We start from the raw sequence: 23800 nt of genomic DNA, 5'->3' as shown, positions 1-23800 counted from the left end.
AATACAAAGTGTTTATACATATCATAAAGACAAACCTGGTCAAATTAATAGTCCTATTTAGTATTTTAGACAATTGTGAGCAAAACGACATGGTTGTTATGTGTAATATACGCGATACAATGAGCTTATGTCCCCCTGAAACATGCATTTTTCGAATGTTTTGTTGAAATTTACAAACACCTTAAGAAATAACATGTCAACAGCAAGGCCCATGGTTTATAATGATACAGTTGAATTGCACCATAGTAGGAATTCATAGGCTTGTAAAATATCACTATTTTTATTTGATTTGCTGTTTAGATGTCCTTTAACGAAGATCTAATTAAAACTTCTCTGAAGTATTGGTACACATGGTACTTCCTATTAAAGGACAGAGTTATGATTTTGCCCTATAGATTTTACTCTAATTTATTTCAAGTGATCCCTATATGATCTTGTGTTATTTTAAGGAATGCCGCCGTGCTATGCTGTCAAGAGGGAAATTTTCGGTGCAGGATAATCGCTCATTCTCGCCACAAGACATCAGATATAGTATTGATGATTTATTGGGCTAGATATACTTAGTCATGTGTATTGTACAAAGAACAGGTCTGTACCATTTAATTAGTAAATCATATTCTACATAATAGAAAGTTGTATTGTACTATAGTTATTTTTCTGTCGTCCATTACAAGCTTAAACATCATTTCTAATTTTAGCGATATTTATTAGAGGACGATCTGATTGGTCCACATATATAGAAGCAGTCCCTGAGCTATATTTAGACAGCATAAACAGTACATAATGCAGGGTTGTCCGGGAGTGGTGTAAACATTTGATAGTACACCTGGACAACTGTGTCGTATCAGAGGGTCAGACCGAGAGGTACGTATGATCATTCAGATTGGTAATGTTTTAACTGAATCTGTATTTTTATACAGTATGGCGTCAACTTGTAGACTTTATAAAACCACAAGATCGCCTGTAGTGCAGCTGTACTGGTAAAACAGAGAACGCAGTTCGTTCCATATTACTATGATTATAATATGCGTTCCATTACTACGATTATAGTAAGTACATTATTATACTTTAATATTGTACATTAAACGAGAATGAAAATTATTGAGATATTTTTGTCAGATTTTTTGTTATATTTAAATATTGATGCAGTAAAGTTTGTCAATGCAGATTTATATACATGTATGATGTAGTAGATAATACCAGAGACTATATGTCTCTGATAATACATACGATTGAGTGTTTGATAATGTATATTTAGTAAATGTCATATGAATGCGCATGTCCCAGAAGAAACACAAATGCATGTATTCATACTATAATTTACTTTCATTTGTACAAATTGGTCTTTTTATAGCGGGATTATTCAGATAAAAGAACTACCATGTATTTGTAGAAAATATATACTGCTGAAAGCGAAACAAGTATATATTTCTGTTTTGTACGAACTTTACTGATTATAGGGAAGGATGACATACACAGTTTATATGCTGACATAAATTAAAAGTGATAACTATTTACTGTAAATCAGTTTATCCCTGTCGACCTGGACAGTGATCTGTAGCTCAGTATGCTCATCGATTTGTAAGTCAAAGCAATGAACGAGTCATTTAAAGAACCTCCTGCTTAAAAGTGATATTATGAAAATAATCTTAATTGCCACGAACTATATACTTGTCTTATTTCATCAACTCCTTGTAACATACAATTACAATTTGATGAAAGAACAAAATGTCATGTTACAAGCAATTTATAACAGTGATATTAATTAAGCATGCATTGCATCAATCAAAGTATTAATTAGTTAGTTTACAATCAACATACCAAAAAGTCGCTTATTCTTTACAGAATGTATTCAAGATGGTACATGAAGGGCGCAGATTGGTCCTACACTATTTAGCTCTTCTAGCTGAGTTTTGCATACCAATGTGTTTTATAACTATAGTTATTTCATATTATGTAACTTTAAACGAAGTAATCAGTTATAAATTATCAATTTGATTACAGTGCGACATTCTACATTGTTGTATTCATTGCTTCTCTAATGGTAGGTGGTTTTTTTGTTATTTAAAGGCACAATGCAGAACCTTAAGTTAGTGACGGTAGGAGATGGTGCTGTGGGGAAGAGCTGTCTTCTTATCTCTTACGCAACCAATGCCTTCCCCAGCGAATACGTACCAACAGTGTTCGACAACTATTCAGCAAACGTTATGGTGGATGGAAAAGCTGTCAATGTAGCACTGTGGGATACAGCGGGACAGGTAGGCGGAACATTGACTACAAATCAATGTGTCAATAGACAATCGCATATTGTCATTGCATTACAATTGTTCTCATATAAGCATTTGCGAAATGTCGTGTTTCGAAATAATTCTACCTGATCTTATTATCTCTGTACTAAATGCAATTCTAGATATTTGCTAATATTTTGGTTGAAGTACGATTTGGTAATTTTGTCGGTATTCTATGTTTTGTTTTTGTTTTCATCATCATTATATTATTTTTATTTTTTTTTTCAGTTTTAAAATCTTTTTATTTATCCTTTTGCATATTATAAGTACACGGAATACATAGAAAAAAAACATCAATAATAGATACAGTTTTACAGCAGCACAATATCATTTTGAGAAGAGCATCAAGGGTGACAATGAGTTGGTATACATAATAGTAACATTTTAGAAAATGCGCACATGTATATATCTTGAAACAATGTTTAATGGCTATAAGAAATAAAGTATGTATTGAACAATTTAGATAAAGATGTACCATTGTTGAATTATATTTAGCTTACAGTATGAAGAAGTTGATAGGTGTACATGTATAGTATTGAAGAGTTATGACATATATATTTTCTTTGTTATCATTTACAGGAGGATTATGATCGTCTGCGGCCGTTATCCTATCCACAAACAGACGTGTTTTTCCTCTGTTTTTCAGTAGAAAGCCGAGCATCACTAATGAATGTGACAGACAAATGGGTTCCAGAAATAAGACACTTCTGTTCTGATACGCCTATCGTAGTCGTTGCCTGTAAAATAGGTAAGATCCTTAAAGTCTTTCATAATTCCTTTTTGTAGTGTATTATTACCTACGAAGTCACGGTTGGCTGATGAACCAATACTGTGAAGGCTACGTCTCGAGAATGATCTTGATATTTTACAAATACCAATTAGCACACTCTTTTGATAAGAATTATGAAGTGATATTGTCTACTCACATTAACACTCTTTTACCATGAACAACTACATTGTAATTAAGTAGACAAATACTGTACCAATTTTACCAGCTTAGTTTTCAAAATAGATTATTTTATTAGTGGTAACAAGGCAATATTTCTAAATCATAATTTTATTAGATTTGCGCCATACAAGTTTACGTGACGTGGTGACATATGAAGAAGGGTCAAAGGTCGCCAAGGATCTGGGCTTGCGTTACCAGGAAACTAGTGCATTAACGCAGGCGGGGTTAAAGGATTGTTTCGATAATGCGGTAGGTTTCCTTCTAAATCCTACATTATATTATAAAATACCAACTAAAACTACAATCCGATGCATGTTTGATATTTCTATCCATAGGTCTGTGGCTTAAATTAATATATTTTATTAAAAAATATGATTGTTTTCATTCAAACTACTTGGTGGATTGGACTTTGGAATTTTGTAAATTTCTACAAAAACTATATCCAAAGGACTATGGCGTTGTTTTGAATGTTTGTTAAGATACAGACGCTAATGCATTATTATCCTCTATTATAAAGCTCCTTTGTAAATTGAATGCATGCTTTTTAGAGCGAGTAATCATACTAACTTAAATGTACACTCAGGTCATTTCTTACGTTATAGATCCGGGAGGCATTATGGTCAGCACCTAATAATGTAAAAAAGAACTTTGGATTTTCTTTCGGTAGAAAAAAGAAAGTACCTCTTCCTCCAGTCATGCCCCCTGCCGGTAAGTTTAAGTTGGTTATATTAAAATAAAACCACCATTGATTTATTAATTAGACGTATATTCTTTTCATAAGACATAATCAAGATAACTTCTATTTTTTGTTCACTAGGATAGAAAAAATAGAAAGGTTTTTTTTTCAATATGCTCATTTGGCATTTTTTACGTTGCTGTGTGTCCGGGAAAATAGTAATTAGTCATATAAAATCACATTCGTTTTGAAGACAATGGGGCATACATTTCTTTCTAACATTGCAACAAACATGAAGTTTGCCTATTATCTTTTGTCACAGGCAAGGCCCCATGGATTGAAGTGGAAACATCAAGGATTGCAGAAGATTGGATGGCGATGCATGAAAATCCTGTCCATGCAGATGTTACGTTTGTCCTGAGCGGACAACACAAGCTGGACGCGCATAAAATAGTCCTATGTTCAGCCTCGAAATATTTCAGAAGAGTCTTTGGAATGATGTCTTCAAATAAGGTAAAATTTGAATTGTATCTTAATTGAAATAATGTGTTTCTTCTACTTTTCCACAAAGAACATCTTAATATAGCCCAATAAAGAAAACAAAACATTGTTATCAGCATAGTACATATGGTCGTCATCGAGTCCTGTTATCACAGGATGTAAGGAGTTTTCCTTAATGTGACAGGATTCATCTCGACAGTTGTCACAGTACTGAAATGGTCCCTAAGTCATCTGGTGTCTTTGCTGATTTTTTTAAATCACTTTCACTTTCCAAAATTATATGTATATGTATCACTAACGGATGCTACACAAGAATCACAAGTGATTGTTAACCTTTAAAATTAATTTATAAGTAATTTGGATACAATGTTTGCGGAAAAAATTAATGCAACAGCACCATACATCTACTTCGTCCCTTTGCGACTCGTTAGTGATGTAAGTGGCCAAATGAAAAAATAGCATTAAACAAATGTAAAAATATAGAAGGGAACTCAATCATTCATTCAGTGTAGTCAAACCAGATTGACAATCATACGTATTACAGGGGTAATTTGGAAGCAAATGCAAAATATGAAAACCATCTCAACATATTGTCATCACTGCGATTTTGTTTGTGCAGAGCGCCCAATTGAAGCAGATAGAATCCTTGAGTAACTTCACCATGGAAGATCTAAACTCTGGACTTGTGGAGGGTATTGTAGCAGTATATGACAAAGACACAGGGCCAGAGGGCACTGGTGGTCAAGGTCATCGCCATACAATGGTAGAACTCAGTGCCGATATCAAACCAAAAACATTTGTCAGAGTTCTGGAATTTCTCTATTCTGGTAATTAATAATAGCATTGTTTATTTCTTTATTTTTAATAATGCATCGTAAACTTGGTGGCAATAATGTTGAACGTTTTGCCTAAGCATCTTTGTTACGTTACCAAGACGTAATTGTCACCGCATGGTTGCAACATAAATGTTACATATTTCATCGTTTTCAAACAAATATATTCATTGTGAATGGGAATCTGACAACAAGTCCAACGATAACCTTGACTTGAGTTCTTTACATGATATACATTTAGCGAATAAATCGCTCTGTCTGTTACTCTTTGTGCTGTAGTAATGCATCTATACTTACTTCAACAGAAACGAGTACCAGGCTTAACATATAATGGTCATGTAAAGCAAATAATATGTCCCACGAACGGATTTATTATATCTGAAATTAAATAAATATACATTGTGTGTCTCATGCCTTTTTATCATGATCTTCCAGGTGTACCTAAATTGACCAACGATGACGATGAGATTGACCAAGACGAACTTGCGGACGTCATGAAGATTTCCAACATATTCAAATTGCCCCGGCTGACAGAGATTTGCCAAAATTGTCTCACCGAGCAGGAATTCCTAAACCCAAGTATAGGTACCTATCTGAATGATGAGACCGGACAAAAGATGAAGGAGCTTTACTTCAACAAACCCGAGATGGCTGACGTCGCATTTAGGGTGGAAGGTAACTGTTTAATTAAAATCGTTATAAACAGATGCGCAAAACTCTCACAACTGGTAAACACCCCAAACTTATTAGGATCATACTCGATGCCATAGTTGAATGATTTGTTAGAATTGATCTTTTTAATACGGTAAGTCTTGAAATTGCAAAATGGCAGAAATTGTATGATTCACCACACATATGGTATCCAATATCTGCATACATATTCCATTACAAAAATTATAACAGAGCATTACTTACATATTTGCAAAAATCTTCGAAATGTAATCGAAATCATGATTTCAATGTTGTTATTTTGTTACATAAAAAAGTATCGCCATTGTAAACTGTAAATTCATCAATTACAGGTCGAACGATATACGCCCATAAAACTGTGCTAACTGCAAGGTGTAAAGTTATGGCGGCCATGTTTGGAGGTCACTTCGTAGAAGGAAAATCAGCATTATCTGAGGTAGGTTGGATATTGGAATAGTCAATGCACATGGTTGAAATAGAATTGATTTTAATCTATTTTGAACCAGAATTTCCTTTCTTGTGAGTATTTTTGTATTTGTAAAGTAGTACAAAAGTCCTGTTTGATAATACTGGTGCATCATGTCCTCAACAATAATTGTCTTTTTTTTATAATACAGGTGGAAATCCCGGCTACATCAGCAGAGTGCTTCCTTGCTCTTTTGGAATACCTATACACTGATCATTCACCTATTGAAGACATTGAGGTGGTAGGACTAGTTGTTCTTGCGGATGAATATGGACAAAAACGTCTCATGAATTTGTGTGAATTATATATCACCAAAGAAGTGGATAAAAGTGTGACAAAAAATATAGAGAAAGCAGAAATTGATGTCATTGGACTTTTGCACACGACGCAGGTAAGAAGATGTGTAATTAGCTTTGGAATGACATTCTCTTAAATATTTTGAAATAATTTGAAGTAGAAATGAGATGAAATATAAAAATAAAAGTACTCGTTTAAGTGTATTTCTTCTTTTTACAGACTTACAATGCAGAACAATTGTCCGGATGGTGTTTGCACTTCATTTCTACCAACTACACAGCATTTCAAAATCGGGCAGAATTCAAGTCGCTAAAAGGAGAAAACAAAACATACATTGAGAAGAACCAGTGGCCTCCAGTATCGTACCTTAATGAGGTGGAGGCGTACGAAAAGAAATGGAAAACAAATGGAGACAAATGTTCAATTATGTGAAAAATGTCCTTTATGTATGAACGATTTTCGGGAATAGGCAATATTTATACAATGTGTAATCTGTATACAACCGTATCTCGTTCACCTTATCTATTTTAAAGTTATCGATGGGATGCATAAAACCTGTTGGAAGGTCAATACTTTGGTCGATGTATACGAAATAGAGACATTATCAGATGAAGTGATCAAAATACGTTTAAATGTAACAGATGTGAATGAATGAATGAATGAATGAATGAATGAATGAAACCTATAATAAATGTATAATCGAACAACAAACTTTTAAAATATGTTATGTATTTTTTAATCGCCTATTACGATCGCCTCTGTTCGGCGTTGTGCGTCGTTAATAATTAATGTTTGCGACTTCTCTATAACCAAGATGTCCAGGGTCATGATATTTGACCAATAGTACACTGGGATAAAGGCTGCACAGTTTATTCAAATGATTGATCTTGGCCTACTTTCAAGGTCACAGGGATCAAATGTGTTAAAATCCTTGAACGTCCTCTCAATAACCAGAGGTCCATGGTCATCATATTGGGGAAAATTACATGCTTGGATAATATAATTAATCGTTAAATAACTTGACGTCGAATGTGTTAAATTCGTAATTTAAAAAAACGTAAATATGTATTTGATGTGACCGTTAAGGCCCATGGGCCTATTGCATAGCACGATAAGATATGATGTGATAAGAATTCGAACTCAATTTGTCAATCAATAAACGTATTGCAATTGTCATTATGTTGTTCTTTTTAATACAATAAGTAAAATAACAGGTGATATAACTACCATTATAAATTACTGATTAATTTAGTTAGTTTCAATAATTTGTAGATTAATAGACTAGACTGATATATACAATGATGTAAGAATCTTTCGGTTGGAGCAAAAAAAAAAAAAAAAAAACATAATAATATGCAATTTCGCGAGTTTATGGTAACTTCACGGTATTCATTAATTTGTTTTAGCTAACCTGCCCAAAGGGCATACAATAAGCATAAAAGATATCATATACATATATATCGGTTGTTTACATGGAATTAGTGCGAAATAGTTTTTTCTGATGGTTCGCCCAATGGGTGGCACACCTGTAGTGGCACGAAATTCACTGGTGAGCTGCAATCGGTTTAGGACAACGCACTACTTTGGGACGGACGGATTTAATTTTTCAATTTTTATTGAATTGTTCAAGATGATACAAATGTTGTACAGTGTTGCCTGTTAAAGTGTTTTATACAAGATGATTAAAAATACTTTGTAATGAAAAACATATGAGATTCTCAAACCTATTCATCGATATTAAGTCTTCAGAACTCGGAGTTACGAAATCGTTTTCCCCATATTCACATCAGTCCTAAATGAAGATAGTTTAAAATTGATTGTTTTAACAATGAAATAAGCTGTTAAAGTTTGTAAGTAACTGGATATATAAAACAAGGCTCTGCTACTCTAAAAGACTTCCAACAGTTATACCAGTTAATGTGTGTATATGTGATGTTTGTAACGTGTAATGGTAATACTTTTCTGGCGACGGCGTCGTCGTCAGCGTTTAACTTCAAAGTTTAGCTTAAACTTTATCTTATTATCGTATATTGCACTAATGCATCATGTAAGAAAATGAAAAGGATTTAGATCCGTATCTTTATATTCATTGGGTAGCAATGAAACAGTACTGACAACATTACATGTATCAGTTAAGCAAAAGGATGCATATTCAAGACTGCATTTCTAGAACATACGCGTTACAGTCCCAAACCAAAAAGAAAATTAGGGCTGTAATGGTATGGTGAGTAGTACATTTTACAAACAAAGCTGTAAATAAAATTTGCAAAAGGGATCTAAATAAAAAAAAAGTACACTGAAAACTCCTGAGTGTCTGATCCCTACATGTATTTAACCAGACGTTCTACATGTATGTAGCAAATATACTACAATAAATATCACGATAATAAACACAGATAACGTAAAGACGAACAACAGTCAGAACAGGCTCAATCAACTATGTATTGCATGCTGCTCTTTATAAAGGGAATCAGCTTTAAAACGTATAGAGCATAGGGAGACACTAGAAGAGGAAATGCAGGAGCACAGCGAACTAACAACTAAGTTTCACATGTACAGGTGACTATTAAAGGAGCTGCAGTTTATCCTTTGCCGTGGACTGCAGTCGCAATGAAGTATTATGAAGAGACCTAACAAGTAACGACATTTTAGAAACTGTTCGAGGTTAGAAACTGCTGGATTATATTTTATGTCGTCGTGAATGCATTCCATAAGTCAACAGAGGAGGGTAGGAAAGAAGTTTTACAGAGATTAGTAGGTCAGTAATTGTTAAGTCTTTTGGTCTTATAAAATACACAACAAAACGTTCAGCAAGTATAACTTTAATGTTTAGTGGGTACCGAATATGAACAATCTTATGAAAATTGATATTTTCTATGTTTCCTCGGGGAGGGGGGCAACTGCATCGAGCTGTTTGTTTTCGAATTGACTTTGGCCTATGATTATGATGTTCCATACTAAATCAGAATATTCTAACAAGAAAATGAAATAGATTGTTTGAATGACTTTCTATCATATTTGTCAAGTTTTTTTTATTATAATAAAGATATTATATACTAACGATCTATTGATTAAGATCAATCCAACCTATGTTAGCTGAGATAGTAATACCGAGATGTTTGTACTTCGTTTTTTTCCTTAGATAGAATGTTGTTTTCGTTAACAAAGAGTGGTGAATCGGTTCATCACATTTCCTGCTTACAGTCATTGTTACAGTTTTAATTTGGTTAAGATTTACAAACTATTTAAGAGCACTTCTGGTATTTCGTTAGATTATCAATCAACACGTAAAGTTTCGCGTTTAGATTATGGTCTAGTGACCTGTAAATTAGTGGTGCTGGGAATCTAGACTTTAAAATTTTTTGTTTTAAGCTCAAAAAGTATCAACGTTATTTCAACCGAACCTAGAATATAGTTGCATTGTATCATGGTCATCTCAGCATTGCCTATATAATATGTGAATTAAATTAATTCATGTATTTGTGTGTATTTTGAGCACATTTTTATTAATTGCACCTCAGTTTCATTTACAAATTATGTTATAGTCAAATTAGGGCAAGTTCTGATATATAGCTGTTTGCTTCTCATTTTTTCGGAAAGATTTTGTTGTGTGTAAAATATTATATCTACGTGAATTAGGTGAAAACAGCAATAAATCAACATATACACATGCCTATAGGGTACACAAAGTGCTCACATACTATCACTTTGATAGCTTGGAAGTTCGGTTGTTTTTTGGGGTTTTTTTCCCCCTAAAACTTTCATTACTGACAAATAGGGGACAGGTGAGGCATACAATAATTCATAATTCTATATGCATGTTGTCAACATTGTGTTGTATTTCTTTTTGCTGTTTGTAACTGTAAATATTTTGAACGCTTACTGTCTGGTATTCAACATCCGAGACTGTATAGCCAACGCGATCTGATTGGTCAACAAATATAAAAGATTCTTGAGATATTTTTAGATTTATTGCTGGATCGTACAGGAAGTATCAGTGTTTACACACATACAACTGCGATGGAACTAATCGTCTGTGACGTAGAAACTGCAAATAAGGTAAGATTATGGACATATTAGAGACCATGGGCATATTAAACATAATTTATATCTTTTTCATGCCTGCGAAATTGTTGCTCATACAGTGAATATGTACGTCATGGTCTTGCACAAGCCCATTACTTTCAATGTTGATCTGTTTCGTGTACTCATATAACACACTATCTGGTACAGTTGTTCTTGTACACAAGTCCAACATATTCAAACAATATATGCTATTATATAGAATATAACCATGATTGTGTTCATTGGAATCCTAGTGTTATTTGCTATGTGAAGATTGTACAAAATACACACATTTAAGATGTTCATATAGAGTAGAGCTAAAATGGTAGAAAACTGCATTATACACCTGTTTCCTCCTTCTCGGACTCGTCAGTGATGTAAGAGACATTATACAGCTGTTTCGTGCTTCTTGCACTCGTTAGTGATACTAATTTAAGGAAGTTAAGTGTTAAGCAAAGGAAACAACCTAAAAGTCGAAAAGGGAAGAAAGACAAAATCTTCATGGGGAGGTACTAAAGACACATTATTCAATAAATTTCAGTATTTTCAATGTTGTACGTTAATTACGTATGTATATATGTCACTATTCAAATTGATAAAAACTTGACAAGCAGTTTACAATAAACATTTTGCGCCAAAAAGAAGCTACACGTACCAGACAGCTGACAGATCGGGGTTGGTGTGAACTGTAAAGATAGATAACTCGTTTATGCTTAAACGATGCTTTGTACTAGGCACGTAGTTTTCAGTAAAATTACTGACTATATAACACAATTTTGGTCGTTTTATAATATATCGCCCATATATTCACTGAACATAATCATCTGTGTATTATCCTCTGTATGCCATTGTTTTAGGTAAAATGACGAGAATAAAAACTGTGGCGGTGGGTGACCCCTCAGTAGGGAAAACTTGTCTCTTCATCTCCTATACAGCTGAATATCCTAGAGATTACGTACCAACAATATTTGACAACTATTCCAAAGCTGTTTTAGTAGGAGGAACATGGATTGATATAGAATTGAATGACACACGTGGATATCATGTAAGCTTACACATTTACTATCGTCAAATCATTTTTGGTTGTATGGTAAGCCTTATTTGAACTAATAAAAGTCTAGAACAGAGAAGATGACTTTTTAGCTTTGTAAAAGGCACTGAAATATTGAAAATGCTTTCAAGAGGTTTGCATCAACTCCTATGAAATAGAAACCCTTAGCTTGCCCTTGATATTCAAGTTAACTAGAATCTTAATGTCTGATTGAGCTTCTTGCATTGTTATATTTTCAGGGCGACGATTATGAACGGTTGAGACCACTAAGTTACGTAGATACAGACGTGTTCATCGTTTGTTTTTCTATAGAAAACCGAGAATCTTTGTCTAATGTGACAGGAAAATGGATTCCAGAAATCAGGCGACACCGTCCTCATACGCCGGTCATCCTCGTTGCATGTCAAATAGGTGAAACAATTTTACCGAAGTTAATTCTAATCCTCCACTTTATCACCATTTTTGGTTGAAGTACGTCTGTTTGTCCATGTACAACATTACCCTGTTTGATTTTATCGGAATAGTATTCAATGGATATGAATTCCGATGATGATACCTGATTAAGTTTCTCTGTTTCCTCATTTTATTATTAGTATTAGTATTTTTTTCCAACAAATCATAAACAACATCAGGCTTTAGAACTTGTTTAAATAACTTACAAATCTATAAAAAAAAAAAAAATTCCTCTTGAAAGATCACTATTGATAGTCAAGGTAATTGGTATCAGTTTTTTGTAGATTTACGACACAAAAGTGTGTCTGATGTGGTGACTTATGAAGAAGGTTTAAAGTTCGCCAACGACCTGGGAATACCGTACATAGAAACCAGTGCGAAAACACGACAGGGTTTAAATGCTGTTTTCGACGTAGCGGTAAGTAGTGTACTGCCTACCTACATTAACTGATGATTCAATTTACCTTTTTTACGATATGTATTGTGATACGTTTTCTCTGTATTTGCACCCTGTAAGTTTGTAAATTCAAAGAGTTGACATTGATTATACATCTAATCTCAATTTGGCTGAAAAATAACATTGCGGGGAGACGAAATTTGATTAAAGTTATAACTTAAGTAGGTTGATTTTTAAAACATTTGTGTTGGGTTCATATCCTTGTAACCGTTAGAGTCATATGAAGAAAGTTATCCAGGGATAATCGGGGTAATTAAGGGTCATTGGATAGGTAAAATATCATTTAAGTGAATTTAATTGGGAACGGCTGAACTGCCTTTACCGATCTGTAGTATGAACGCATTATCTCATGGACTTTTTGTCGGTCAGGGGACATATTTCTCATGCAAACATTTAAGGTCGACAATGAAGTATTTCCATCAAATTCTTTAACGGGGGAATGTGATCAAGGATTGTGGGAGAGAGAAGAGAGAAATTTCAAACCCCAAATTTTGTGCTTGGATTGACAAATTGATATTGTTTTGCATCTTAATTTTCTGATTTAGGTACGCGTAGCAGTGAGTTCAGCAACAACAAAAACAACACAAACCGTTCACCGTATGCTTTGTTGTAGTAGGAAAAAACAAATACCATTTCCTCCACTGATGCCTCCGGTCGGTAAGTTAATTTGTAATAAGTGTATGCTAATTATATCATCTCACACTGACATCCGTCATTTCGCAGTAAAATGTGCAAATATGCATACATGTTTGTGCGTGTATAAACAATAATTGACCGTGGTGTTTTATTTCTATTGTTTCATTGACAGTAAAACCACCACTGATTGAAGTCGAACCGTCAAGATATGTGGACGATTGGATGGCAATGCTAGAAAACCCAGTCCATACAGATGTTACATTTGTCCTGAGTGGACAACATCAAGTGGACGCACATAAAATAGTTCTATGTTCTGCCTCCGCATACTTTAGAGGAGTCTTTGAAACGTCAGTATGTAGTCACATATTATCATTATTATATTTATGCATGTATAATATAAATTATATAAAATATACATTAATTTCGGTACTGGTATTTCTTATTTCAATTTGTCTGAGGTTGTCCCTACTCATAGAGTGTCAATATTCGTAGAGGACTCTAATTACGTAGATATACGCATACATGTGATTATTCAATGCAATCCTGGCATCATATTTATTACCCTTACTCCTCAGATGAAGCCCATAGATAGCAGCGCCATGCCTGAAGTGATTATATCAATAGACGAAAAGGACACGAGTGAAGACGCTGTCGTCGACCAAGGTCGCCGTCAAACTGTAGTGCAGCTCAGCTCTGATATAAAACAACAAACATTTGTCAGAATCATGGAATTTCTTTACTTGGGTATGAAAATACGGTTAACTTTGGTGCAATATAGCAAACAACAAATCAACAATACCTATTAACGTGTAGTACATTATAGTTCAATAGGTTATTGTATTGATTACGATTATATATAGTATATTTTATGAATGACTTGTTGGCTACATTGAAAGGAATCAATGTGTATGCTTGACGAGGTCGGCAATATCCTAACATACAGTAACGTATATAGTGATAGCATGATCACATTAAGTATACATGTTCATGCCATGTTTCATTAGGTATGGCTAACCTTACCAACGATCATAATCAGATTGACCCAGATGACATTGCTGACGTCGTAAGGTTATCCGAAATATTCCAACTGCCGAGACTCGCAGAGATTTGTCAAAATTGTCTCAACGAAGAGGAAATACTAAATCCGAGTATAGGCACCTGCTTGACAGAGGAGACAGGACGGAAGATGAAGGAACTCTATTTCAACAAACCAGAGACGGCTGACGTAGCGTTCGTTGTGGAAGGTATAATATCAGAGTACACTAGGAACGAGAAAATATCAATATATCATATCTCATCTCTATACCAACAATAAAAAATGGAGCGAAATCCTCAACAACTTTTAGCTTCTATATCAGTACCATGTTACCATGTATTTATGTTTAACTGGGTATTTCAGTAACACAGCGGCAGTTCATCTTGAGTCAATTGTTGATTTCCAGATTCAATCTGTGACAAACAAAATCGTGTAATTTGAGGAATCATTTGAACACGTGACGTTATTATTTTGTTTTCAAACTTTTAAACACATGACTTAAACCCATCCGTTTCAGGAAGACGTATATACGCTCATAAAAGTGTCCTTAGTGCAAGGTGTGAAACTATGGCGGCCATGTTTGGAGGTCATTTTGCAGAAGGACAAGCGCCTTTATCTGAGGTTGGTTTGAAATCAAATTCATTAAGTCATAATGTTAACATTTAATCCATTTCGGGAATCTCTGACCTCATTTCTCAACCTTTGCGCTTCCAATGTATTGTACTGGCTTCCAAATATATGTCTTCTGCTATTTCTATTAGGTGGATATCCTGGCTACGTCGGCGGAATGCTTCCTGGCTCTGATGGAATACTTGTACACTGATCATTCACCAATTGAAGATGTTGATGTGATGGGACTTGTTGTTCTCGCAGATAAATACGGACTTACGCGTCTGACGAACCTGTGTGAATTATATGTTACCAAGGAAATTGACAAGAATGTGACAGATAATATAGAGAAAGCAGATATTGATGTTATCGGACTTTTACACACGTCACAGGTAAATAAATTGACGAATACTTGAGGCATAATTATGAACCACATCTTTCTTCCTCGTGACAGTGAAGTCCCTCTTGCATACGCGTTATAATTGTAGCGTACGTCATAATTACATGTCGCATGCAGGTCAATTGAAATATGTCTTTCTCAACATGATGAAATACACGAATCTGAAAATATTTTCTTAGGCTTAAAATTTGAATGTGGAATATTGCTGATGTTTTTTCTATGTATTTTTACAGAATTACAATGCAGAACAACTATCCAGCTGGTGTCTTCATTATATCTCTACAAACTACACATCATTCAAAAAACGGGTAGAATTCTCGTCTTTAACAGGAGGAAACAAAACATTCATTGATGAGAATCAGTGGCCTCCAGTTTCGTACCTCCGTGACGTGGAGGCGTACGAGAGGAACTTAATAGAAGATACATGTTTATCTAAATGTGCCATCTTATAGGCTAATATTATGCTTTTGTCCGATGTGAGAATTAAAGAACTGAATATACTCATTTACTTTTACTTGAATTGTCGTTATAGTTGTTATATGTGAATGCAAGGATAAAACTGTGTTGTATTGTATCGTATTTGTAGGTCTTTTTGTGGATTAATGAAGAGAAAAGAGAAAAAGAAACACTTAAGAATTGTCGGTGTTGTAAAACTGAGCAATCTGTAACATACTTTAAAGGTAAAGCTTTATTATTAAAACAGCCTTTCAGACTTCCACGAAACTTAAGCTACGACTGCTCTTTGTATATTGACGCTGATATATCGAACTATATCCCTTTAACAAATTGTATCATAATCATTCACTAGTTAACGTTATGATATAACGAGAAATTCGATTAAATATGGAGTAAACCGTTGTCAAAAATAAGATAATGAAAATTTATAAACTAGTACAACTTACGTCCTGTTTTTTTTATACATTTAATGGAAATCGGCCGTATATTATAGGATAGCTCAACAGATCCAACAATATATACGTTCAGTTTAAGTTAATGCATGCGTTTAGGAATCTGAAATAATGCACCTAACCTTCTCGGCATGAAAGTTTACCAGGAGTGCGTATGGACGCAAAACATATAAGACACAAAAGATGAAAGGAAATATAATTCAAGATGAAAACGTTATTTTATCTTCCTTCACAATGCTTCCTCATCTTATATTAATCTAATGACGCGGTAACGAAACACAACAACCCATGTGCCCTATCACTACAGCGATTTGATTGGTCGTCAAAAATGGGAAAATATGCGTAAGCTATTTTTAGATTAATGTAACAGTTGGATCGTACAAGAAGTATCGCTGTTTACATACACACCCAACTGACGAGATGCGGACTTACATAGCGAAGAAACCGTAAAGAAGGTAAGATTGTGGATATTACATCCAATCTATATCTACACTGATCCGTTCATGAATAATGATTGCATGTGTGCTCCAACACCGGAAAGTTAGTCAAAGTCTTGCACAAGCCTATTTGCTCTATGTTGATTTTCTCAAGGTGCCCGTATGAACACATGGTCTGTCAGAAGAGAGATGCTGTGTGATTTTGTATATACTCGAGGACAACAAATACTATATGAATGTATGAATTTATAGCCCTCATCTGAATTATTATAGGTTGATCATCTTTCCACCCAATGAAAATTCAGTGCATCCTCTCAAAAGGAGGTCCTTATTAACGTGCTCTATACATTCACCGAGACTAGGTCACCATCGGTCATTAAGTCACTATCCAGGCAGCGTGTTAGGACAGTAGTCATATCTCACAATTATGCTTACTTTTACTGAAAATGATAGGACGAAATAAAGTATCCTTATGTCAAAATAGTATATGATAATAAATTCGTGTAATATATTCGTTGTCCGTGAATGTTATAGGGGAAATGACGAAAATAAAGCTGGTGGCGGTGGGCGATCAGGTGGTAGGGAAGACATGTCTTTTCATTTCCTACACAAGTAACATATTACCTGAGGAAAACATACCAGCACTATTTGATACCTATGTCACAGCTGTTTTGGTGGGTGGAATATGGATCGATGTGGAATTGAATGACACGCATGGATTTGACGTAAGAAAAGTTTTTTTTAGTTTTTGTCATTTTGTGATAATCTTACGTCCAGCGGACAATGGAACAAAACACATGCACATAGTGTATAAATTAGGGATAAAGCCAAATAGAAAACATCAAAATGCAAAAACATCACATTTATTTTTATCTATCACTAGTGTTAAGTGACGCCCATTACATAGTATTGGTAACATAGTTTGGCTTTCTAGGGTCCCCTTCATACGACCCTATACGAAGGGCAACTAGTTTATTTCAGCAGTCCTCCATATCTGACTTGTCATCTTTTCAGGGGGAAGATTACAGATACCATTTAAGGTCATTATGCGACGCGGACGTAGTCCTTATTTGTTTTTCTGTGGAAAACAGGGAATCTTTTGCAAATGTGAGAGGAAAATGGATTGAATTTCTTAGACGTATTTGTACCTTTACACCATTCGTACTCGTTGCCTGTCAAATAGGTAAATCAATCTATTGTCTTTTCATTTCAAATATCTAGCACATTACGTACCCTCTTTCAGTTTCAAAATGTGTGAAATGTTGGTACTTCGATAAGTACATATCTAATATTAAAAGGAAAGCATTCAAAGACGCAATATTCTAATCGTAAAAATTGGTATTTCATTGAATTAAATAATAATAACCATACATAATAACTAGCATTAATAGTTTTATTTTTTTAACCGATCAATCGACCTAATTCATCCTGAGAGATCGCCATAGACTGTCAGAGTAATTGGTATCAGTTTTGTAGATTTACGATACAAAAGTGTGTCTGATGTGGTGACTTATGAAGAAGGGTTAAGGTTGGCCAATGACTTGAGAATACCGTACATAGAAACCAGTGCAATAACACAACAGGGTTTACGTGATGTTGTCGACACTGCGGTAAGTATTGTTCTTTCTGTAGATATCATTGATGGTCATTTTTCTGGCATGATATTGCTACTGTGGCATAACTTTTGCGACTTTAAGCACTTTCCTTCTGTTAAATGGCAGTAGAATTTCGGATTGCAAAACAATTGTTCTATGCATATCCCATATATATACGTTCTGCAATCATATAGCCAAACATTGCATTCATATCATGACGTTTGTGAATGGCATAATGACAGAATCGCGTCACGACATATCCGAAAGGTATAACGATTACAGCATCATAATGAAATATTACAATAACGCTAAATCATATCTTTAAATAAATATACATTGATATAGCTAATGAACAGAAACAAAGTGATTAAGCGTAAGACGCGGGACTATGTGACTGAAGGATGGCACGGATAGTTTGCTGTGTCCTTGAAGGGATACTTTACTCCGTTGTGTTTTAGTCGATTCAGGTGTAAATGAGTACAAGGTAGGACAAATCTAGAAATGTCGTGTACAAAACCGTTAGTGCAAAATATCGGCTCCAGCCTATGCTCTCCAGGCAGTCTAAGAAGACATTGGCTGGTTGCTATTGGCACGATGTCTACATATGATTATTTGTGAACCATTTTGAGTAGGCTATATTGGTGTGGTATATATATATAATATATATATATATATCAAATAATATGATTACATGATACAACAAGAAACATAAATCATATGACATTTCCTATAATATATTTTTAATTTGTATCAAATAATGATAACAAATCCTGTAATAAAGACAATAATCTAAACTGATGGTTTCATCACACATATAGGTATATAAAAGAAAATGTCGCATATCTGTTTTTTTCAATTTTAGGTACGCGAGGCACTGAATTCCGAACCACCAAAAACACGCACAGTTCATCATATGTTTTGCTGTTGTAGGAAAAAACTAATTCCGATAGCACCTTTGGTGCCTCCAGTTGGTAAGTTGTATTGAATAGACTCAATGCGTCTTCGTAAGTATGCATCACTTATAAAACTACTAATACTATTGGTATTTTTATTGACAGATAAGGCACCACTGATAAAAGTTGAGCCATCAAGATATGCGAAAGATTGGATGACGATGTTGGAAAATCCTGTCCATGCGGATGTTACATTTGTACTGGATGGACAACAAAACCTGGACGCACATAAACTCGTTCTATGCTCAGCCTCCACTTACTTTAGACGAATGTTTGAAAAAACAGTACGTAATAACGTAGCATGAATATTTCCACACTCATGCATATATCTGACTTAATAAATATATATCTGGTATTTTATCTTTATTGATAAATGCATCTGGTATTCTATATTAATAAATAGGTATACGTATCTGGTATTCTTTATTAATTAATAAGTATATCTGGTATTATATATCAATTGATAAATACATCTGGTATTCTGTATTAAGCACACCTTCAGTAATCACAACATGCCTGTCTCAATTCCCTAGATGAAGATGACAGAGTCTATGAGTAACTGTACCACGCATGATCTGAATTCCGAACACGTCGAGGGGGTTAAAGCGATAAAGGAAAAGGACATGGATAAAGACGCTGTCGTCGGTCAAGGTCACCGTCATACAGTAGTGGAGCTTAGGTCTGATGTCAAACCGAACGCATTTGTTAAAGTCCTGGAATTTCTTTACTCGGGTAAATATATGCGGTTAAATATTACAAAACTAGAGACATGTAAATTATAATAATATAACATGTCAAAAAGGATAGAACTAGAAGTGTCCAGTGCATACTCAAAATATAATAAAATTGTAAAACGCTCGTATTAATAAGGAATAAACGCTTTGATATTATATATACATGCAGATATATAAGATTTGTTATGTAACCCATTAATCCTACATGGTTGCCAAAATGATTACAAAAAATAACGTCTTTGACAATGGATTAGTTATCTTATTTATCTCTAGCATTGGGAGATAATTGTGTGTATAGCAGTTTTTTCCTATACTAGTATGTCCATCCTCTTTGCCATTGTTCATATCTCGTAGATTGATGACAAAGTTGTTATCAGTCAATTGGATTAAATGACAGGTAAAGCCTATATAAAAGTTGTTATTGAATGAACAATGAGAAACCATTTTAGACATTTTGTATTATAAATGGAAAAAAATCATGATAAATGGATAGGGGAAGTAACTTATGATATATTCCTCTCACACACATCATACCCACTAAAATAAGTTAAGGTACAAATACATTTATTTCTGTATACATATATCCACTACCATAGACGGTTATTGGTTAATGGTTTGTAGCCGACTGTTAACATGACTGGTTGATTTATTTTCTCTGTGTTCGGTTTATTGTTGTTGCTTATTTGTATCAGAAATAAATGCCGTGATTCATTAGGTGGTAACTGAATTCTAAGTACAAGTAAATGTAAATATAAGATATGATCTGTAAATATTCAATGTGATTCTAATGTAGTCGGTTAACTCTGTGTATCCTTGATTAATGATTTTAACTAAAAACACATTGTTAATATTGCTAGATTAAGTATACACGTACATGCCATGTTTCATTAGGTATGGCTAACCTTACCAACGATCATAATCAGATTGACCCACATGACATTGCTGACGTCGTCAGGTTATCTGAATTATTCCAACTGCCGAGACTCGCAGAGATTTGTCAAAATTGTCTCAACGAACAGGAAATACTAAATCCTAGTATAGGCACCTACTTGATAGAGGAGACAGGACGGAAGATGAAGGAACTCTATTTCAACAAACCAGAGACAGCTGACGTCGCCTTCATTGTAGAAGGTAATCTTAGAGTACACAAAGAACAATGTATCGTATCTTCAATATGTAACTATCTTTTAGTGGCATAGGTACTCACTACTTTGTTTGTATGAGATCATACGACGTCAACAGTAAGCTAACAACCAACACTCTACCACACGTTTAGAGTGCAGTATCGTTAACGTCTTGTTGGTGAAAGAAGGTTTATCAATTTGACCCCTATCATACAACAATTAATTGTTGCAAATGTTCTTGTCCGTGTATTGTTGATGAGTTGATACCATTTTTTGTCAAAATTATTTTCTTGTTTACACGGCTGGGGTCTTGGGACATATTTAGGATGGGTAGACTTTTAAAAAGTCATGTAAACTTAGGACCTCTCTTGTAATGGTTTCCTTCCGCGAAAAAATACTTGTGGCATCATTATTGTGCTTTAAAAAGGTAAATGTATAATTGAACTAATCCGTTTCAGGAGGACCTGCATACGCTCATAAAAGTGTCCTTAGTGCAAGGTGTGAAATTATGGCGGCCATGTTTGGAGGTCAGTTCGCAGAAGGACGATCGACTGTATCCGAGGTAGGTTTGACATCTTGAAGTCACAATTTTAAGAATCTGAAATATTTTTTGAAAATCTGAATCGTCTTTTATCAACTGATGTACTAATGTCACCGGGGTCCACTGGTATACATATGTCTTCTGATTTATTTTATTTAAGGTTAATATCCCGGATACCTCGGCGGAGTGCTTCATGACTCTGTTGGAATACTTGTACACAGACTATGCACAAATTGAAGAGGTTAATGTAATGGAACTTCTTGTTGTCGCGGATAAGTATGGACTAAAGCGTCTCCTGAGTCTGTGTGAAGTGTTTGTTACTAACGAAATGAACAAGCGCGTGAAAAATAGTCAAGAAAAGGCAGATATGGATGTCCTAGGGCTTTTGCACACGTCACAGGTAAATTATAAGCATAATTATAAATGAAGGCCCGTCAATATCTGTGCTTACCACACCATTCTTTCCTATGACAAATTATTTCTGCTTAGAGATGTGTTTAAAATATAACATTACCATAGATTAAGCTAATATGATGAAATATTCATCTGGAAATATTTTCTGAAGCTTCTTAAACCTTTGAATGACGAAATTTTGCTGAAACTGTAATTTTTCTGTGTATATTTTTTTCAGAATTACAATGCAGAACAATTGTCCAGTTGGTGCCTTCACTTCATTTCCGCAAATTACACATCATTCAAAAATCGAAAGGAATTATCGTCATTAAAAGAAGAAAACAAAACATACATTGAGGAGAACCAGTGGCCTCCATTATCGTACCTCCGTGAGGTAGAGGAGTACGAGAGGGATTTCAAGAGCGACTGTTATTCTAAATGTGCCATCTTATAACCATAATTGGTACCTGGCTTTGAAGACAGTTATTTACGTTTACTTCATTTACGAGAGCCTACTGTTCTGTAATTACAAGATTCCTTCACACTACTGTACATATGAAATACGAGTTGGCGTATCGATACTAAGGTGATAATGATGCTATCCATTTGATTATTCAGTCTTTAATTAGTAATCAGTCTTAACGGAATATGTCTTATCTTCTTGTCATCATAAACAACATAAATACATATCACGCTAGATTATTATTGACTATAACTTGGTTTGGTTAACAACATCCAAAATTTATGAAATGCTTTAAATTATAATTTTTCCTTTGTATCTGATCTTATATACATTCCTATTACAGTTTAGTCGAAATGCTGTTTCTACAAATTGCTTCCTATATTTGCGTTACATAGAAGCATGTACACGGTATATCTCACATGACTTTCTTTCTATCTGGTTTTCTTCGAAAAACAATATTCATCTGTATAGATAAGAGGGTTTATAATTAATAATAGAATGTCATATTTATCTCCCTTACTATAAAGCCAAACTTCGACTTTTATTTGTAAACGATTTCCTGAAGTTTGTTTTGTAGTTTTAACCCACCATCATCAGATTTTGTGCAAAAAAATTCCTTTTTCATCTGTAGTCCGTCTGTCCATCAGATTAACTCCTGGTTAGATTTTTAAATGTGGCCGCTATCAACCATATTGAAATTAGTTTTCTGATAAGACCTATTGCATGTTCAGTATGGATCTTTATTCTGAATGTATGCTGATACTCAAGATGGCCACCATCCGCCATTATTTTGTGTTTTACATATGTATTTTCAGGCATTTTCGTTATACTTGTGTTAGGTTGTTGTGGTCCTGTGGATCTTGTATAGAGGCTGCATCCTGTGAATAGCCGTCTCATAGTTCTTTCTTGTTAAACTTCCTTAAATATAACGATCGATAACGTTCTATAAAATCCTCCTGTGATGTCATGTTATGTGGTGCTTTTTACTATATTTAGCTTTTCATTTAAAGATGACATTCAAGACATCATCGGAATTTTGCCGCGACTTTAAAATGTATTGTTTTTGAAATGTATGAATAAACTGTACTCGATTCGTTCTTAACCTGCTCGTCGCATTTTAATTCATTTGAATAGGGACCCGGTTCATAATGCACACATGTTCTTAACGTGGTTTTCACATCCAATATTGAAAATGGTGACATTCAGATTTTGACATTTCTTTCTGTCACGGAAATCGTGAAAAAG

At 34.4% G+C, this 23800-nt stretch overlaps 3 protein-coding genes across 3 annotated transcripts; all 3 read left to right on the top strand.

Moving 5' to 3' along the window:
* Positions 1-737: 737 nt before the first annotated feature.
* LOC117321745 (rho-related protein racA-like) lies at positions 738-7876 on the top strand. The gene is made up of 11 exons (XM_033876261.1): positions 738-864; positions 2071-2258; positions 2868-3036; positions 3353-3486; positions 3840-3945; positions 4236-4426; positions 5034-5241; positions 5683-5922; positions 6270-6373; positions 6555-6794; positions 6920-7876. Exons 2-11 carry the CDS (start codon positions 2076-2078, stop codon positions 7130-7132), a joined length of 1788 nt encoding a protein of 595 aa, XP_033732152.1. The 5' UTR covers positions 738-864; positions 2071-2075; the 3' UTR covers positions 7133-7876.
* A 2788-nt stretch (positions 7877-10664) lies between these two features.
* LOC117321749 (rho-related protein racA-like) lies at positions 10665-15927 on the top strand. The gene is made up of 11 exons (XM_033876264.1): positions 10665-10759; positions 11623-11810; positions 12056-12227; positions 12554-12687; positions 13272-13383; positions 13535-13713; positions 13938-14106; positions 14367-14606; positions 14916-15019; positions 15160-15399; positions 15641-15927. The coding sequence occupies exons 2-11, from the start codon at positions 11628-11630 to the stop codon at positions 15857-15859; spliced, it is 1752 nt and encodes a 583-aa protein (XP_033732155.1). The 5' UTR covers positions 10665-10759; positions 11623-11627; the 3' UTR covers positions 15860-15927.
* A 373-nt stretch (positions 15928-16300) lies between these two features.
* Positions 16301-23657, top strand: LOC117321747 (rho-related protein racA-like). The gene is made up of 11 exons (XM_033876263.1): positions 16301-16770; positions 17287-17477; positions 17767-17935; positions 18229-18362; positions 19210-19318; positions 19406-19584; positions 19834-20032; positions 20926-21165; positions 21617-21720; positions 21860-22099; positions 22331-23657. The coding sequence occupies exons 2-11, from the start codon at positions 17292-17294 to the stop codon at positions 22544-22546; spliced, it is 1776 nt and encodes a 591-aa protein (XP_033732154.1). The 5' UTR covers positions 16301-16770; positions 17287-17291; the 3' UTR covers positions 22547-23657.
* Positions 23658-23800: the final 143 nt, after the last annotated feature.

Source organism: Pecten maximus, chromosome 2, assembly GCF_902652985.1.
Source record: "Pecten maximus chromosome 2, xPecMax1.1, whole genome shotgun sequence".
NCBI classification, from domain to species: domain Eukaryota; kingdom Metazoa; phylum Mollusca; class Bivalvia; order Pectinida; family Pectinidae; genus Pecten; species Pecten maximus.
This window is presented reverse-complemented; position numbering and strand designations above follow the sequence as displayed.

What these genes read in the sequence shown, in the direction of transcription:
- LOC117321745 (XM_033876261.1), top strand. Translation starts at nt 2,076, where the DNA reads ATGCAGAACCTTAAGTTAGTGACGGTAGGAGATGGTGCTGTGGGGAAG. An exon ending in TGTGGGATACAGCGGGACAG is followed by an intron (nt 2,259 to 2,867) that starts GTAGGCGGAACA and finishes TATCATTTACAG; the next exon opens with GAGGATTATGATCGTCTGCG. An exon ending in AGGATTGTTTCGATAATGCG is followed by an intron (nt 3,487 to 3,839) that starts GTAGGTTTCCTT and finishes CTTACGTTATAG; the next exon opens with ATCCGGGAGGCATTATGGTC.
- LOC117321749 (XM_033876264.1), top strand. Translation starts at nt 11,628, where the DNA reads ATGACGAGAATAAAAACTGTGGCGGTGGGTGACCCCTCAGTAGGGAAA. An exon ending in ATGACACACGTGGATATCAT is followed by an intron (nt 11,811 to 12,055) that starts GTAAGCTTACAC and finishes TTATATTTTCAG; the next exon opens with GGCGACGATTATGAACGGTT. An exon ending in CGTAGCGTTCGTTGTGGAAG is followed by an intron (nt 14,607 to 14,915) that starts GTATAATATCAG and finishes CATCCGTTTCAG; the next exon opens with GAAGACGTATATACGCTCAT.
- LOC117321747 (XM_033876263.1), top strand. Translation starts at nt 17,292, where the DNA reads ATGACGAAAATAAAGCTGGTGGCGGTGGGCGATCAGGTGGTAGGGAAG. An exon ending in GTGATGTTGTCGACACTGCG is followed by an intron (nt 18,363 to 19,209) that starts GTAAGTATTGTT and finishes TTTCAATTTTAG; the next exon opens with GTACGCGAGGCACTGAATTC. An exon ending in GACGATCGACTGTATCCGAG is followed by an intron (nt 21,721 to 21,859) that starts GTAGGTTTGACA and finishes ATTTTATTTAAG; the next exon opens with GTTAATATCCCGGATACCTC.